The sequence below is a fragment of the Chrysemys picta genome, chromosome 12 (genome assembly GCF_011386835.1).
Source record: "Chrysemys picta bellii isolate R12L10 chromosome 12, ASM1138683v2, whole genome shotgun sequence".
Lineage (NCBI taxonomy): Eukaryota > Metazoa > Chordata > Testudines > Emydidae > Chrysemys > Chrysemys picta.
This window is the reverse complement of record NC_088802.1, coordinates 42,990,820-43,009,445: the sequence shown is the minus strand read 5'-3', so window position 1 is coordinate 43,009,445 and position 18,626 is coordinate 42,990,820. Positions and strand designations below refer to the sequence as shown.

At 45.8% G+C, this 18,626-nt stretch overlaps 1 protein-coding gene across 9 annotated transcripts in view; it reads left to right on the top strand.

Moving 5' to 3' along the window:
* The window catches only part of TMEM94 (transmembrane protein 94), a 97,470-nt gene that overhangs the window by 63,520 nt on the left and 15,324 nt on the right, over window positions 1-18,626 (top strand). For all 9 annotated transcript variants that reach the window (XR_010591758.1, XM_005297482.5, XM_065562757.1 and 6 more), the window contains 11 exons: window positions 737-841; window positions 1,739-1,903; window positions 2,270-2,479; window positions 5,099-5,414; window positions 7,267-7,440; window positions 11,119-11,221; window positions 13,340-13,557; window positions 14,640-14,821; window positions 15,024-15,162; window positions 16,450-16,565; window positions 17,934-18,033. Coding sequence is in view for 8 of the 9 variants with exons in the window: in XM_005297482.5 (XP_005297539.1) it covers window positions 737-841; window positions 1,739-1,903; window positions 2,270-2,479; window positions 5,099-5,414; window positions 7,267-7,440; window positions 11,119-11,221; window positions 13,340-13,557; window positions 14,640-14,821; window positions 15,024-15,162; window positions 16,450-16,565; window positions 17,934-18,033 (1,828 nt within the window). In the remaining variant the exon portion in view is untranslated. The remainder of the gene's footprint in view (window positions 1-736; window positions 842-1,738; window positions 1,904-2,269; window positions 2,480-5,098; window positions 5,415-7,266; window positions 7,441-11,118; window positions 11,222-13,339; window positions 13,558-14,639; window positions 14,822-15,023; window positions 15,163-16,449; window positions 16,566-17,933; window positions 18,034-18,626) is intronic.

Genomic DNA, 18,626 nt, shown 5'->3' with positions numbered 1-18,626 from the left:
AATGCAGACCCAGTTCAGCTGGGAACAAAAAACACACAGCTCTGAGGCTGGGACTAGATCCCAGATTTACAGAGCTGAGCCCATATGTGTTAGCCTTCTGTCATCCAGCCTCTGTTTGGGATAGTGCTCCTGTGGGAGACTAAGGTTGTCTGTGACAGCAGCACGTTTAGTTTGTAATATTTTCCCTCATTCAAACCTTCCTTCAGTTGTTCATAGATTTGATTTTTAGTTAAATTGGATGAGGAGGTAATGGTTCTAGCAGGAGATAGAACCCAGACTCCTGACTCCCTGGGCTACCTTGGGTAAGTCATTGCACCTCAGTTGTCCCATCTGGAAATGGGTTTAATAGGCATGTGGTGGGGCACCGAAATCCTTTCATTCAAGGATCTGAGCATATTGTTTAGGAAAAGGTGCTGCCTCTTGGAATCTAAGTTAACTGAGGTGAAACCTCTTCAGAAGTCTCACCTGTGTTTTCTGGAAAGACTATGATGGCCCCACCAGAGTCCCTGTTCAAAGAACATACTTGCTGTTTGCATTCAGGCGGGGGAGTGCCCTTGCCCTCGAAAACTTCAACCTACTCACACTTAAAGTCCTGTCCCCCGGCAATGGATTGTTTCACAGGGTCTCTTTGACTCAAACCTATAAGCATGTTTGTTAACTTCACACACCCCTCCTCCCCCTTCCTCACCTAGGCTCTCCCCAGCGAATTGTCACCTGTGGTCTGCTTCTCTGACAGGAAATGATACGTTGTATCTGGAGCCACTTTCTGTGTGTTTTAAAAGGCAAGTCTCCAACACTCAGCTTCACCTCCAGCTTACTTCACAGCCTGGGATCCGTCACTGTGAGTATCACTAGGTTATCACAAGGAAGACACCTAAACGGGACACCTTGCTCTCTTCAATCGCTGTGAAAATCCCCTAAGAAACAGTGCTGTAGGTGCTCCATTCACAGCGTTCTGAGTAAAGGTCTTGTGGGGGTTCTAGTCTTCTGGGTTTGCAGGGGCTTTATAACCTCTATTGTAAAGTGCTTTGATGTCTAATGATGAAAAGCGCTATATAAGAGCTATACATCTATATAATAAGATTCCAGGATTTTCAATCGGAAGCCTAGAATGTCTGCAGTCAGTGTGAAGCAATGGAAACTGCTGTGTGTATGGCTAAGAGCTCTTTTTGTTTAGAATATCGCCATGTTCTATTATCGCTGGGATTCGACATCTCTTCCCATCCAATTTTTATGCTCTCATCTGTTTTCCGCTTTTTTACACTTTATGAATTACACTTGTATGACAGCACGGGCGTTAGCCTGATTATAACTGTCTTTGAACCAAATGGGCACCTATCCTCCCAGAAGCACACTTCTAGTAAAGACAGTGGTTTAGAGGACATTCAGTGTGGTCTGGTAGCTTAAGCCCCGGCCATGCTCTGGTTCTATTCCTAGCTCTGCCAATGACATTAAAAAAACCTCTTGATCTCCCTGGGCCTTGGTGTACAAGTCTGTATTGTACCTATTTTACTTGCCTCCTGCACATGAACCAAGTTGTGCTCAGCACACCTGGGCATGCTTTCAGAATGCACTCTCAAGACAGGAGGTTGCTTAACAAGGGACTTTTGTCCAACTTTGTATCTGAAAACCCACCCGAGCCTTCTGCTGTTTGTTTCTGTGAATATATATTTTAAACATTAACTCATTGGGTGTTTGTATTTTGGGGGGTGTTGCGGGATGTCTTGGGGTGTTTTAGGTGCTTTGCTGTGTAGACAAGCAGGGGATTCTATCCTGGCCAAATCCCAGTCCAGAGACTGTTCTGTTCTTCAGTGGGAAGGTGGAAGCCCCTCATGATAGCCATGAAGACCTGACGGATGAACTCTCCACGCGCTCCTTCTGCCACCCAGAGATGGATGAGGAGGTGAGGGCTAGGTCATCGACAAAGTGATGCTTTGCTTTCAGCCTGGCGTGGCTGGCAGCCTTAGCAGTACCTGCCAGGCAACTTGATTCAGTTCATGATCTGGCAGGGCTTGCGGTGGTGTAGAAAAGCAGGTGTTGGGCTCCTCGAGCAGAGGGTAGTTGCTTGAATGATTAAGGAATGCTGAGGACCAGCTCCTCCAAAAAACATCCTGTCCAGTCTTGTTCAGTAGAGGCCAGAGGCTGCCCCACCCCCGCTATCCAAATCCATCCCAGGGTAGAACAGGCCTGGCATCATGCAAATCAGTAGTGGGGATTTCCCATTCCATCCCATAAGTGTCTCATCACTTCACCTCCTTTCTCTCTCTAGCCCCATGAGAGGGATGCTCTGCTCTCTGGTCCCATGATGGATATGGTCCACATTGCCAATGAACAGGAGAGGAACGACTGGTCTAGTGACACTCCAAAATCTTCTGACGTCCATGTCCACAGAAAGCCAAACAATAGAAGCAAGCATCCATCGGGGTCCAATGTGAGCTTCAGCAAAGACACGGAGGGTGGTGAGGAGGAGGCAACCCAGGTAAGGTATGCAAAAGTGGATGCAGTCAGCCTCTCACTGAGCTGTAGGACAAGCTGCATCAAGTGGAGAAAGAACCCTGCCCACCCCCTGATTTGCGTTAGAGGATGGCGGAAACTAGCAGATTTGTATGAGTTAAGTAAGGAAAGGAGCAGCTGAATCTCATTGTACTCTGTGCCTTTTGCTGGCCTTGTGGATGGGAAGATGGCCCTCCAGCCAAAATAACATTATACTCAGGAGTGCTTGGCAGAGACACTCTACACAGCAAGCTACAGCCAGCACCATAATCCTATTAGCTCCCACACCTTTGGATTTCTCCTCTTTCTGTGGGGTAAGAGAGCTGTTCATTTAAAGGGGCCCTCTTCAAAGTCTGAGGATTTAGTTAGTAGTACTGATGGCTGTAGAGGAGAGAACAGGTTGTGAGGAGCCTCCTCTTCAGCATCCCAGTGATTCTAGCTCTCTGCTAGCCTAGCTGCTGGTTTGGGTCAGATCTCTGGCACACGTGCCTGTGTGGTACATGAGAACGGCCATACTGAGTCCAGCCATCTAGCCCAGTATCTTCCAATAGTGGCTGGTGCCAGGTGCTTCGGAGGAAATGAACAGAACAGGGCAATTGATCAAGTGATCCATCCCCTGTCATCCAGTCCCAACTTCTAGCAGTCAGAGGCTTAGGGACACCCAGAACATGGGGTTGCATCCCCTGATAGCCGTTGATGGATCTGCCCTCCATGAACTTATCTACTTCGTTTTTTAACCCAGTTATACGTTTGCCTTTGCAACATTCCCTGGCAACAAGTTCCTCAGGCTGACTGTGTGTTGTATGAAGAAGTATTTCCTTATATTTGTGTTAAACCTGCTACCTATTAATTTCATTGGATTGACCCCTGGTTTGTGTGTTATGTGAAGGGGTAAATAACACTTCTTCTCTATTCACTTTCTCTGCATCGTTTATGATTTAGACTAATAGACTAATATCCTTGGTCTGCATCCCAGAGAACCGGTCAAATGATGAAGACGGTTTTTTAAACACATGGTTCAAATTTGATTTGCTACTGCTTTTCATTATTCATGAATATTTGATCACCAAGCAGTCAACAAAATATATAAATACTGAAACTGACAAAGAAGTCTATTAGAAAGGCATTATTCCATAGTCTTCTATGAAAAATGTTAGTTACTCAGTTAGGGACCAGAATCTAAACCATGTAACAGGTGACCAGTTTTGACCTTGAATACCGAATATCAGTAATGGATACTTTACCTATAGCATGCCAAGTGTTCATTTGTGGTAGATGTAGAATAATTCCACATATAGGGCCTATGTGCTATGATCATACAAATAAATAATAATAATGAATACGTTCACAAAACCAGCAGTAGAATGTGAATAATTCATGAAGTCAAAAACAAAGAAACCCAAGGTCAAATTAACCAAGTTTCGTTTTCATTAAATACTAATTGACTGGTAATACTGGCCACTCATATGTACTGATTGTGCTCTGTTATTCTGAATTTACATCACTGTAGCTCCATGGATTTCAGTGACGTTACTCCTGACCTACCCCAGTGTAAGCAAGGGGAGAGTTGGGCATAATATCTTCTAGTGACAGATTATGACCCTAAGGGTATGTCTACACTGCAATAAAAGACTCACCCCGGCCCGTGTCACTTGACTGGTAATGGGCTTGGTGCTTAAGCAGGGCTCACAAAGATGTGCTTTTTGCTGGGGCAGATGTCTGTGTGTCTGTCTAGTGTTGCCTGCTTCAGTTGCTGAATTGTAAGGGGAAGCAATCAGGGAAGAATCTCACTTCATTCCCCTTGCACATCCTTCAGCATGGGCTGCATGTCCTTTTCAGAGAAGAAAAGCGTTCTCTCTACTGAAGGCCCTTTCCCCTGGGAAGGGTTGGTTCTTTTAAAGACAGGACTAAAGGAGGTACCTGTTGCTAGTGTCTATGATGAGGATTCTCACATCTATTTTTGTGCATTTATGGGATGTTACACACCACCTTCTTCTCAGGAGACTTCATCCCCATCCCTCAAATTTCTGTCATCTTAAGATCAATCCTACAGTTCTTTCCCTGGTTATCTTCTGAGCTTGTTCATACTCCCACCTATGGCAATGGTAAAACTCCCACAGATTTCAGTGTGGGAAGGATCAGGAACTTACTATTTGTTTTTCTAAATGTGTTACTAGAAAGTAGTTTAATCTCCCTGGAAGAGCCCCCGGGCCCTTTACAGTAGTCACTCCCTCATCGCATACTCATTCATTTTCCTCCCTTAGAATTTGAACCATTTAAAAAACATTCTTGCATCTGAAGAAGTGAGGTTCTTACCCACGAAAGCTTATGCTCCCAGTACTTCTGTTAGTCTCAAAGGTGCCACAGGACCCTCTGTTGCTTTTTAAAAAACATTGTTTTTACTCCTCTGGAGAATCTCAGATTGTGGAACTAGGGAAGCTGCTATTTTTGATAAGTGGAGGAAGCAACGGCCTGTTAATCTTCCCTGTTATATCTGGGATTCTCTCTTCTGCTAAGGGATACTAAACTTGGGATGGGAATTGGAGCCTCTCTAGCAACTACGTTCCATTATAACTAATCAGGATTTTCTTGCATGTCTTATCAGGCTGGCGGTGACACTGAGGGACTGGCCTGTGAGGCTGAAGACTTCGTGTGTGACTACCACCTCAAAATGCTCAGCCTGTCCCAGGACCAGCAGAACCCCTCCTGTATCCAGTTTGATGACTCCAACTGGCAGATGCACCTAACCTCCCTGAAGCCTCTGGGCTTGAATGTGCTGCTCAACCTCTGCAATGCCAGTGTGACAGAGCGCCTATGCCGTTTCTCTGACCACCTCTGCAACATTGCCCTCCAGGAGACCCACAGTGCTGTGCTGCCTGTCCATGTGCCCTGGGGGCTCTGTGAGTTTGCCAGGCTAATAGGTAAGGAAGAACCAAACAAGGAGACAGCTGAGAAATGGGAGCAAGCTTTCATGGTAGTCTTACTGAGCCAGCTGAATCCTGGGAGAGTACCAGAATGGTACCCCTTTGTTAGTTTTTTTTTTTTATAGATTCTAGGACTGGAAGGGACCTCGAGAGGTCATCGAGTCCAGTCCCCTGCCCGCATGGCAGGACCAAATACTGTCTAGACCATCCCTGATAGACCTTTATCTAACCTACTCTTAAATATCTCCAGAGATGGAGATTCCACAACCTCCCTAGGTAATTTATTCCAGTGTTTAACCACCCTGACAGTTAGGAACTTTTTCCTAATGTCCAACCTAGACCTCCCTTGCTGCAGTTTAAGCCCATTGCTTCTTGTTCTATCCTTAGAGGCTAAGGTGAACAAGTTTTCTCCCTCCTCCTTATGACACCCTTTTAGATACCTGAAAACTGCTATCATGTTCCCTCTGTCTTCTCTTTTCCAAACTAAACAAACCCAATTCTTTCAGCCTTCTTTCATAGGTCATGTTCTCAAGACCTTTAATCATTCTTGTTGCTCTTCTCTGGACCCTTTCCAATTTCTCCACATCTTTCTTGAAATGTGGTGCCCAGAACTGGACACAATCTTCCAGCTGAGGCCTAACCACAGCAGAGTAGAGCGGAAGAATGACTTTTTGTGTCTTGCTCACAACACACCTGTTAATACATCCCAGAATCATGTTTGCTTTTTTTGCAACAACATCACACTGTTGACTCATATTTAGCTTGTGGTCAACTATAACCCCTAGATCCCTTTCTGCCGTACTCCTTCCTAGACAGTCTCTTCCCATTCTGTATGTGTGAAACTGATTTTTTTCTTCCTAAGTGGAGCACTTTGCATTTGTCTTTGTTAAACTTCATCCTGTTTAACTCGGACCATTTCTCCAGTTTGTCCAGATCATTTTGAATTTGAGTTGGAAAACTGGAGTGCAGATCTGACTCTGATCTCTCTTTGGATCAATGCTCGGAGGTTTGACATCAGACTTGTTGCCAGTGTCATTGGAGAGTTCACCGCTGACAGGTTGAGACACGATGCTAGAGTCATTGAGTTACATTCATGGCTAAGAGTTTTTCCAGCCAACACAGGCTAAATTTTGTAAAGTTCTAGTTCAAATCCTTCAGTGTTACAGACAGCAGCAGTGCTGATGAAGAAGCTTTTTGCCCCACAGTGGATAAAGAATGACCAATAAGAATGGACGAATTGCTCTTCTGGTATCTTTGTCAGTGTTACTGTTTAGGTTTCTGTGTATTACAGAGAAACTGGTAATGGTTAGCCGTAAATAATATGTAGCACTTCACATCTTCAGTACTTCATAATCTGCATCCCACCCTTGTGAGGTAGATAAGTATCAATGTCCCCATTTAAGAGTGAGGCACAGGAGAGTTAAATGACTCGTCCAAGGTCACGCAAGGAATCAGTGGCAGAGCCAGGATTAACATTTAGCGTTTCTGACCTCTTGTTCTTCTGCATTGCTCCGCTTCTCTTAAATGAATCAGGAGTGCTAAGGACTCCACTAATAATATCATCCGGCTCTTATATAGCACATCTCATCAGTAGATCTCAAAGCGTTTTACTGTACGCACATAGTGAGAACGCAGGCAAGTCAGCTAGGTAAGTCTAACCTCTGTTGCTTGGCTGTTAGCACACACTGGGGCTACATAATGTCACTGGCTTGGTTTCTGGTGGATGCTGCTGCTGGGAAGGTATCAGAATGACTGCAGCTAGTGGGCGGGGTGGAGCAGCAAAGTGAGATCTCCTCCATTTTGCTTTGGGTTGTGTTTAATCTTTTTCCCCTTTACATTCATGTTTCAGGTTTCACACCCGGAGCCAAAGAGCTTTTCAAGCAGGAGAACCACTTGGCTTTGTACCGCCTGCCGACTGACGAGATGGTGAAGGAGACAGTACTGGGAAAACTCTCTTCCATCACCAAGAGGAGACCGCCTTTAAGTCACATGATCAGCCTTTTTGTTAAGGACACCACCACCAGTAAGGCTGCTTCTCTTCTCTCGGGCGTAGGTGTTGGATATAGTGGGGGAGGGAAATGGAGTCTTTTGCGAGTCTCAAAAACAATCTAGGAATTGCCAGAGTAGAATAGACCAAGGCTCCATCTAGACTGATATCCTGTGTCTGCCTGCAGCCAATACCAACTGCTAAAGAGGAAGCTGTAAATTTCTTGGTAATGCACCTCACTGTGCAGTGCTATTACATGTTGGGAGGAATTTCTTCCTGACCCCAGTGTGTGACCAGCTCTTGCCCAGAAGCATAAAGATTGTGGATAACCTTTGTAATTTGATTCTGGCTAATGTTATATCCAACATATTAATGATCTTGTGTGCCTGTGTCCTGGAAAAGCAGAATAAGAAGAGGTTCTTGATTGTCTATGTACAGACTTTGTTGTCCCAGCGAAATCAATACTATACAGAATTGAAAGTCCCTGGGAGTAAACCATATCCTTCTGTCCAGCAGTTAATCTTACACCTTGACCTGGGAAGATTTTTTTTATATCTGTTCCAGTTGCTGCCATCTTGTCTTTATAGGAAAGGCTTTGAAATGTGTTGTTCAGAGTTGACTGCTGGGATTCTCAATATAGGGAAACACTTTTAATCTTGCATCATTCTAACTTCATTTCCTAATTTTGAAAAGTTTTTTTCCCTAGAGGGTTCAGACGTGTGAGTGTGTGTGTGTGTGTGACCGTAATAATGCTGTCTAGAGTGAACTGTAAGAAGAATTTTAACAGTGAGGGTAATTAACCATTGGAATAATTTACTAAAAGATGTGGTTGATTGTTCATCACTTGAAGCCTTTAAATCAAGGTTGTGTGGCTATCTAAAATTGTGCTCTAGGTCAACCAGAAGTTATGAGCTTGGTGCAGGAATTACTGGGTGAAATTCTCTGGATTGTGTTATGCAGGGGGTCAGACCAAATCATAATGGCCCCTTTTGGCTTTAAAAATCTTGTATGGATTCAAAGATTCATTCCACCATAACGAGACCTCCATAAGGAAACCAAATATGGACAGGTAGTAAATTCTGTACCCTTAGCAGAAATGGTACATAACCCATCTCTAGGTTCCCTTGTCTCGTTTAGTGAAATAACGTCCCTGTTAATTTCACCCCAAATTCACAGTAGCGGGAGGTGAGTTAAGGATTCACGTGCTCCTGGAGTGAAATGACCCAATGGCCTGTACTGCCTCCATCTTCCCTTGTTGTATTTAAAATCTTAATTTTTCATAATCTTATTTTGATTACTGCACCAGTGCTGGAGGCTGAGGTTACTGTTAGGAATCTCTTGTTTAGGAAGAGTTTTAACACAAGCCCATATCCAATGCAAAGAGTGATCTGGCTCACTTGAGCAGACTCACTGCTGCTCAGTTAGCCTCTATCTCTAGCCCTACAAGAAAACAGCTTGATTCAGTATTGGCCACAGCCAGCCAGCAGGAGCACCTCGGCTCCCAGCCCCAATGCCAGGTGGGAGCAGGGATTTCACCCAGCTTACTGCCAGGAGCCTAGTAAGGAGTCTCTTGCTTTGTAAATCAGCGTAATTTGGCAGGGCATACATGTAAATAGTGAACAGTCACGGTGTTTAATACCCATCCTTAGCCATTTCTAAACGATCCCACCGCTCGTTAGCTAATGGTTATGTTCCCAGGTCAGGTTGTTAATTTACCTAGAGTTATAGCCTAGGGGTTTTTTAGTTGTTTCCTTGTGCCATGAGGCATCTGATCTGTACGTCTTTGTAGATTCTTTTTCTGGTCCCTCGAGTGGTTTGTGTAAGGCGTAGGCCGTGAGTGTTACATGGATGTCTGTTTGTGGCTTAGGTGCAGATTGTAGGGCAAAAGCCAGAGTGAACAATGGCCCCTGTTTTAGCAGAATCCCATTTCTGTTACTAACCTTGTGATTTACTAATCCCAGCTGGGGGGAAGTTTAGCTCACGGTGCCATCAATGACATTGGAATCAATGCCGCCCCAGCACAGATTGGAGCGGTACGCGCCCTGTGTCACTGGCATTAACTTCTACAGAGTGACAGTGGGGTGGGCTGTGCAAGGTGCTGTTGATGTTGAACAGAAACTATGTGGGATGGAAAGCAGAAATGTAGCTGCTGGTGTGCATCTGTGTGTTTGCCCACCAGCTCCTACTCGGTATATGAGGCATGGGGACTTTGCAGGGTCAGCTAGCATCTCCTGCCCCTTTGTTCACAGCAGAGGCTATCTGACCATACATCCACTATGGGAGGATATAAAGTTTTTACAGTAAAATTAACCCAAGCCTCACACAAGCTGTCCATTGTGTTCCTCTAACAAGTCCCCTCTTTCACATTCTGCTCCTATTGCATTCAGATATTTGTTATGCTGATAAACTCAGCATGTGGTGTCTATTTTTAGTACAAAGCAGAGAGCTGGTATGTTTTGGAAAATCCTCAAGTATTCATGAAGGTCCCTGCCTGATTTGCATGAACGGATATTCTTGGCTCTTGACCTTGTTGGCTAGCATGAGTGTCGGCACTCGGCAGCAATGCCTGCAAGAGTCTTTGGACTCGCTTTTTGGAAGTGATTTTTTTTTTCTTTAGATCAGCTTTGAAGCCATTGGGGGCAGTCACAGAGCAGCTGGAGGAGGGAATCAAATTAACCTTGACAGTGAAAGCTATGTGCATATAATGTTAATGTTTCCACATGAGCTAATGAGAGAGGAACTCTGGAGGAAAGGCAGCCCCTCCATCCTTGACTTTAGATCTACCTACCAGGCCCTGGTCTTGTACCAGATAAGTGAAAATCACATGATGATCTGGAACACCCAGGCCCAGCTGGATGAGTTGCAGGTTATTGTTCAGCCTTAAAGTATCCTAGAATTGGAAAAGGTGGAACGATCGAAAAGATCATGGACATTAAGGAATCTTGGCACCTCCTCTGGTCAGTGCGAGGGGTTCTCCTCTACAGTACGTCTTCTAGAGCTTTCGTCCAGCCTCGTTATAAATGCCCCACGCAATGACCGTTAATCACCCAAATTCTCCTGTGGAATAATGCTGACAATCATAATACTTCACTCTTATCCAGTGCTTTTCATCAGTAGATCTCAAAGCGCTTTACAAAGGAGGTCAGTATCGTTATCTGAGGCACAGGGAGGTGAAGTGACTTGCCAGGCCAATGAATAGAACCCAGGTCTCCTGTGTCCCAGTCCTGTGCCCTTTCTAGTCCATGCTGCCTCCAATCCAATAGGCTCCAGTCTATTAACAGGCTTTCACTGTTATTCAACTCAAATTTCCCGTTACTTAATTTCATCTCATGGCTCCATTACTCCTGGTTATACCCTGATTTGGAGGCGTACTGGATACAGAAGCAACTTGGTCCTCACTTTTCTGCAGGAGAAAGATCATTGCAGTGTAAGGGGAGAGGTACTGGAACTGGCTACCAGGTCCACAATTTACCACTAGCTCAGTTAACTTATAGCCAGGCAAAGAGCAGCCAAACCTACATCATCTTCTCTTGAACAGTCTCTGTTCAGTGACTGACACACTCTTGACATGGCCAGTGGGGATGTATTGGGTAGATCAGGACGTTCTGTCTTATTGTGGGATACTCTGTAGTTTTTAACTGTCAAACGAGCCATTGGAATTCAATCCCTTGGTTGGGAATGTACAGGTGAGACACCTACCCGTTTTTCCCCTAGGCACTGAGCAGATGCTTTCTCATGGGACAGCTGACATCATTCTTGAGGCCTGCACAGACTTTTGGGATGGTGCTGATATCTACCCCCTCTCCGGCTCGGACAGGTGGGTGGCCTTACCTCATTGGCATACAGGAGTTGCTGGTTTAAAATTAATTACTGGAGAGAATTATGTTTATATTAAGGCTCCACATAACAATACTTTATACACCATTTATAAATGATAAATAGCTGTTATAAATGTGAGTTGTCTGTAGTTGGTTATAAGCACATCGTTAAAAGGGGTTACATGATTCTAAGCAATCTATTGACCCGTTGGACTCTTAACAATTTACTGACCATTTATTAAAACATTTGTTCATCATTTATAAACCCTTTCTAAATTGTTTATAAATGAAACCTTACTGTAAAGTGTGCCCAAGAATTCTAAGCAAGTTCAGTGATGGTGGCAATAGGATTTTGTTCGGTTATCTCTGGGACGTCCCATATCTGCATACAAGGAGTGGTACATACCAGCTATTAGTTGTATCTTGCCGGGGTGGATTTGGTGCGCCTCATGTCATTATTGTCAGCTTTTGTCATTTGACAGATCAGTCCTGATTTGTTTTGTTGGTCCCCGACCTTTTTTGTCTGGCAGGCGCCAGACGATGAGCCACCGCAGACCGTGGCCGGTGGACGAGCATCCGCTGAAATGCCGCCAAGAAGCGGCAATGTCAATAGACGTCGCCGCCAAAATGCCGCCAACAAACAGCGTCATCCAGAGGCTTTGGCGGCATTTCGGTGGTGACGCCTCTGGATGACGCTGCTTGTCGGTGGCATTTCGGGGGATGCTTGTCCGCCAGCCAGTACGCGGGCGCACATAGATGCCCCAGCGGGTGCCATGGCGCCGGCGGGCACCACGTTGGGGACCACTGTGCTAGTGTGTCTGGCTATCTTCAGGCATTAAGACCTGTTACTTTTTTGAATATTTCTTTTACAAGGCATTGATTAAAAACTCTGTGTTGAGTAGTTCTGGCCCAGCCTAATGTTACCGCTGCAAATTTAAAACAAACATGGAATTTTAAGCTACTCCAATGACTGCGTGTTGACAATGTGCCTTTAAATGCAGGTATTTGGAACTGCACCACTGGTGTACTGTGATGGAGGGGTTCTTCGTTCAACTTGCATTGGTTTTGTGTCGCTGCACCATGCAAATCTATATAATATGGTCATGGTTCAGTGCTAGCTGCATCTCTCATTCCTTCCTTTCTCTCTGAGTGCATTCCCTCTAGTTTTTAGGCCTTGAGCCTTTGCCTTCCTGGGTAGAATCCTGTGATGCTACAGCATCCTGTATGGGTGTGTGCCAACCATGATTGCTCAGCAGGTCCAACTGCATTCAGCTCTCTGCCGTTCTTTCCTTCAGGAGCTGTGACCAGTGACGAATAGAGTGTCCCAAAACAGTCTTCTTAAAACAATGTATTGTTTAATCTTAACAGTGGGAGCACAGCATAACATGAGAAATGGGTTTTTAAAACAATAAATTGTCTGGATGCATATCTGTCTGAGCTAAAGGCCTGTCTTACCCCAGATCCCTCTGACCTCCGAAGTCTGGGTTCACATTTACTCAGAAGCCCTGTCTCTCCCTTGAGAAGTGTGTGACTTTAAACCCTCATGAGTCCTCTGATCTCCCTGCTCCCCTGATAGGGGCTGAGATCTGCCTGGGGAAACCTGTTTCGTGAGGTCTGCATCACAGCCAGTGGTTCCAGCATTGTCCCCACAGTGTTTGCTGAAGTGTTATCTGGCCCATTGCACTCTTCCTACTCACAAGTAAACAGCCTTATTGGTGAATTAATCCCAAGTACTCATGCAATGAACCCCCTGGCAATAATCAGACAGCTACATAACACATTTAGTGTTCATAAATTCTCACAGGCAGCTCCAATTCTATCACAAATATGCTACATTAGTTTGTCTGTTCACCCCTCTGTGGGTGCATCACTGCCTCTTACAGGATGCTCAGACGCTCAGATCTCCCTCTAGTGGCTGTAGCTCAAAGAATACAAGCTATAGGAATGGTCTCTTTAGACCAGTCTCTGATCAGCGTTAGAAACAAACTTATAGGGAGTGGTCCAGGAAACTTGTATTGCTGATTTCCTCCAGCCCAGAGCTCCCAGAGGTTATACTGGTGTCAGAATGGCAGCATGCCGCTGATAGCTTTTGCTATTATCTTGTGTCTTCCATATAGGAAGAAAGTGTTGGATTTCTACCAGCGAGCATGTCTCTCAGGCTATTGTTCTGCCTTTGCCTACAAGCCAATGCACTGTGCCTTGTCCTCCCAGCTCAATGGCAAGTGCATAGAACTGGTGCAGGTCCCTGGACAGAGTGCCATCTTCACATCCTGTGACCTTCCTGGGACTACACCCATCAAACAGAGCAGCAGAAGGAACAGCTGGAGCTCTGATGGTATGTCTCTCTCCTCCTCCTTGTGGGATGTGTTGCTGAGCTGGGTCTCCCATTCCCAATCAGTCTGGAGCTGTAGCAGCTTTGCTCTCCAAAGCAGTGGTTGGAAATTGAGATCTAAGCATTCCCTTAAAGGGAAATAATTACTTACGCTGCTGGCAAGTGTATTTCTATCGTAAAGTTACCTAAATTTGTAAGACAATAGTTACACTTGACGGTAGTCTAATTTATTAAAGCAGGGGACTGAGACTCAGGACTCTTTAAGTTCTGTTCCTGGCTTTGCATCTGTGCAATCTTATGCAAGTTACTTATGCTGGGTTTTTCAAAGGAGTCAGGAAGTGCCTAATTCCCTTTGATTCCTTTGGAAAATTGCGGTGCTAACCCCTCTGTGCCTCAGTTCCCCATTCTGTAAAATGAGGTAACATGGTTTCACGTGGGAGTTGGGAGGCATAATTAGCGATTTATACAATGTTTCATTGTGCAATTTCTCGTGCTACACCAGGATCCTTTACTGTGTACTGTATCGAGGTCACGTTAATCACACCCTGATCTGGTGAAGGAATCCTGTCAGTCTAAATCCTTAACAAGTCATTCTGGAGTCACTGCAGCATCCCTAGAGAGAACGTGTTTGATCCAATTACTTGAGATCAACTCCCCTTCAGTTTCATGGCTGTCAGCTTCCTCCAGACTTGCTGTGTTGTTTAAGCACAGTATGATGTACTTAAAATGCATATGTGTACATCATGCAGCACATGTACTGTGCCCTTCCCACCCCTTTCTTGTAACTGACTAGCATCCTTTATTTTATTTTCTTCCTTCCCATGCTGTGTGTGTTTTTGTGCTGTGTGTGTTTTTGCACTGTGTTCTTGGCTGCATGTTGGGGTGTTTAAAACGCCTTTTGTGACTGTGTATGATTGGGCAAATGGGTGTCTTTCCACCTGTTCATCTATACGTGTGTCTGCATGTTTCTGTGCATATGGGTGCCTGTCTCTATGTGGTCATGTCTCGTTATCTGTGTCCGTGTGTGCACGCACATGTGGGTGTTTGTGTCTCAATGTGATTGCGTGTTGTTTGCATGCCTGAAGAAGGGATCGGGGAAGTGATGGAGAAGGAGGATTGTATCCAGGCTCTGAGTGGTCAGATCTTCATGGGAATGGTCTCATCCCAGTACCAGGCCCGACTTGACATCGTCCGCCTCATTGATGGGCTGGTCAGTGCCTGCATTCGTTTTGTCTACTTTTCCCTGGAAGATGAGCTCAAGAGCAAGGTAGGCTACATCTCTGCTGTATCCCTTTCTGAACTTGCTTGGCCCCTGCCTTGAAGTTCCTCCCCATATAGTCTGAGAGTACCCCTACCGAGCTGCCTAATGGTCTCCGTGGCATATGCTGGTCAGGGGGCATCTGTATGTATTGACCCCAAAGCACTGGTCCCTGCATCAGCTCTGTAAAATCTTGTGTGCTCTCCCCCAGGTCTTTGCTGAGAAGATGGGTCTTGAGACCGGCTGGAACTGCCACATATCCTTAACGCCCAACGGAGATGTGCCCGGGTCAGAGATTCCTCCCTCCAGTCCCAGCCATGCAGGTTCTTTGCATGATGACCTGAATCAGGGTGAGAGAACTTCCCTCTGGGAAAGGTGGCTGTATGATTCAGAGGCGGGGTGTGTCTGCCTGTAGCTAACGAATGTGGTGTATGGTAAGCAAGATAGGATGCTCTGGTTGGGGTTTACTAACCGGCAGTGGAGTTCAGCTGTGACTCAGTGGCTTCTCGCCACAGCTGCCAGTTAGGGGATGTGACTAGGTGGCTCCCATTGAAGGATGAAACCAGGAATTTGGTAAGGATGAGCTGTCCAGTTTATCCCTTCAGCATATGTATATCACATAGTGAAACCTGCACTAATAACCCTGAAGAAAATAGGCTGCTGCGGTCTTAGGAAGCCACTCAAATGTTCCTCACTGTTTCCAAGACAGTCCTGTTTAACCTGTACTTAACCCACTAAAACCAGTCCTAACTTGTTAGAACTGTGAGCCCAAACCTGAATGTGCATGACTTGTGAGTACCATGCAGTCATGGTAAATTGGCCACTCACGTGGCTGTTTAGGAATCTAACTGCTGATTTGTGCGCACACTTACTGCAGTTCCATGCAGAATCATGGGAGCTGGGTGCACACACACTTTTGTGCATGTAACTATCATGATTGTCTACACAATTGCCTACCGTGGAGTTGTTCATTTGCAGTTCCAATTTTTGCTACAGCCTTGATGTAGCTGTTGAGGGCATGTTTGAGCCCAGGTTAACTGACTCAGGCTTGCGCTGTGGGCTAAAATAGCAATGTAGGTGTTCCTACTCAGGCTGGAGTTTGGGCTCTGGAACCTGGTGAAGGGGTAGGTCTCAAAGCCAGAGCAGGAATGTCTACACGGCTATTTTTAGCCTCATAGCGCAAGCCCCAGTCAGTTGACCTGGGCTCTGAGACTCAATGCCACCGGGGTTTTTTTTTTTTTTTTTGCAATGTTGGACTTATCCTGTGGGTCTGTCTCTTGTCTGAAAGTTGCTCTTCTTCCTCACTTTAGATGTGATTTCTCCAATCTCTCCCCAGAAGACAGTGTGAGCAGGGAGAAAGGCGGCAGAGCCAGAAGAGCTATCATGTGTCAAAAGATTAAAGAGACTAGGCTCATGCATCTGCCTCCGAGCAGATTAGTCATTTAAAAACCTTTTATTTTAAGAGACAGTTGAGTGGGATCTGACTGCAGCTAACCTAGAAAATCAGGGCTTGTGTTTCCAGGCTTCCACAGTTCCACGTGAAGGTGCTGTGTGTGTTGCAGGGGCACATGGCTGGAAACAGTGCAGTGTAGACAAGGCTGTGCTTATTTTTACCACTGCCTTTCTCTCTGCTTCAGTCTCTCGAGATGATGTGGAGGGCCTGCTGCTGATGGAAGAGGAAGGGCACTTGGATCTCATCAGCTTTCAGCCAACAGACAGTGATATCCCAAGCTTCTTGGAGGACTGCAACAGGGTGAGTGTATCTTTCCTTCTCCACGCCACAGTGACTCTCTGGTTAAGAGCAACACCTTGGTGCTTTCCAGGAGCGCCACCCTCACGTAATCCTTGTTTGTTAATTAGTTCGTGTTGTGTCTCTTGATTCTTCCCAGCTTGACATTAAGGACCTGCACAACTCCCAGCACTAAGTAGTTCAGTTTTGCCCCTTTGCAAGCTCTCCTTCCTTCCTTCCCATGAGAAGGTTTAAAGAGTGCTAGCTGATTTAGGAGTTGAGATGACCATACACAGAACTGCCCAGGAGGCTGTGAGGAGAAACGAGGCTTCTTTCTTTCCGTCTGGATTCCCTACCCTTCCTCCTCCAAGTGTGTGTGGGGAGGAGGCGGGGGGGTGGATAATGGGTGGTGGTCTGTGCTGGCAGAAAACACTTTTCCCCTTCCCCAATCTTGGGCTGCAGCAGGCTCTGTCAGAGCAGATCAATGACTGGGAAATGCCTGATGGCTCACATAAGTCTGGGAGATGGCACGTAGCTTCTACTGGCCTCATAGAGAGACACATTTAAAACCACTCCAGTAGGCCGCTATTTAGAAAAAGAAAACGTATCTTTTTAAATTTCAGCTGGGTTGCAGATGAAATACCTGCTCCTTCTCCCCACCTACCCCACAGACACACTAGGAGACAGCAGAGAGTCCCAAAGAGCCTGGCTTTCAGGCAGGCAAAAACTCGCACGGGGGGGGGGGAAGTACCCTTCTCTCACTGGCTCAGTTTATATCCCCATCCTCCCCCTGGAGCTATTCCCTCTCATTCCTTTTTTCATGTTAATTTCTCCCTCCTGCTCCATCAAGCAACATTCCCCCCCTCCTCCCATATCCCTGACCAGTCTCTCCCCCTTGTGGGGCAGCCGTTGTGCAAAGTGGTCCCTTTTGCCCAGGAAGGCTAGCTCCAGCAGCCGGACTAGCCTGACATCCGCTCTTGACTCAGTTGGTTGTCCTGGGCTGGTGTTCCAGGTTGAATTGAAGGATTCAATCTCTTCCTAATGCAGTGTCTGAACTAGTGTTCTGGCTGGATGCTCAAACGGTAGTTAAATCCCTGACCACTGTTGGATCATGCTGCATCTGCAAAGGGCAAATAGTGAATCATGGGGGAGAGCATGGGCCAATCGGCATGTGAATTGCAAAGTAATGCTTCAGCAGAAGCCGTGTTTTACACTCATTTAAGAAAGCCAAGCTCTCTCTATAGTGGACAGCAACTTAAGCCCGATCCTGCAATCGCAGGAATCTCGCCCCACAGAGATTTGAGTGCAGCAGTGGGGGGGCTATAATCACCACCTTGATATTAATTTACAATTTTCTCCTGCCACCTTAATCTCTTTGTTCTTCCCCTACAGGCCAAACTTCCTCGAGGGATCCACCAGGTCAGACCTCACCTGCAGAACATTGACAATGTGCCTTTGCTGGTGCCCCTCTTTACGGATTGCACCTCAGAGAGTAAGTGACCGCTGGGCTGGGCCTGTCCCACATATCAGCTGCCAAATATTTTCTCCAGATAGTTGCTGTGGGTCATGAGAGCGTGGAGGGGTGGGGAGACCCTGCAGCAAACTGGGAGAGGGATTCTGGGTGGACGAGCCTCCATAGCAATCTTATGTGCTGAGGACCAGATCAATGGGAGTTTTACCATTAACTTGCTATAGTGAGCACAACCCCTAAGAAACTCCCCCTGCTGATAGCTTTAATAGGAGTTACAGAAATGAGCATCTACAACACTGCTGCTCATTACTTAATAATAAGTGTTAGCAACCTGCAGAGGAATTTGGAGGCTTTGATCTCCCCTTGCAGTGATCATTTGCTTACATGGCTCAGAAATCACTTCCTAGAAGTCCTTTCCTACTATGGCAGTGGTATTAGTGGACTACCTGACTGCCACTAGCTTTCTGCATGACTTTGTTTATATCACTTCCCCCTTGGTGCCTTAGTTCCTTCATCTGTAAAATGGGGATAATGCTCCTTGTGAATGTGGGTAAAGTGACTCAGTCTTGCATGAAAGTCGCTATTTAAGTGGGAAATCCTTATTTTAAATTATT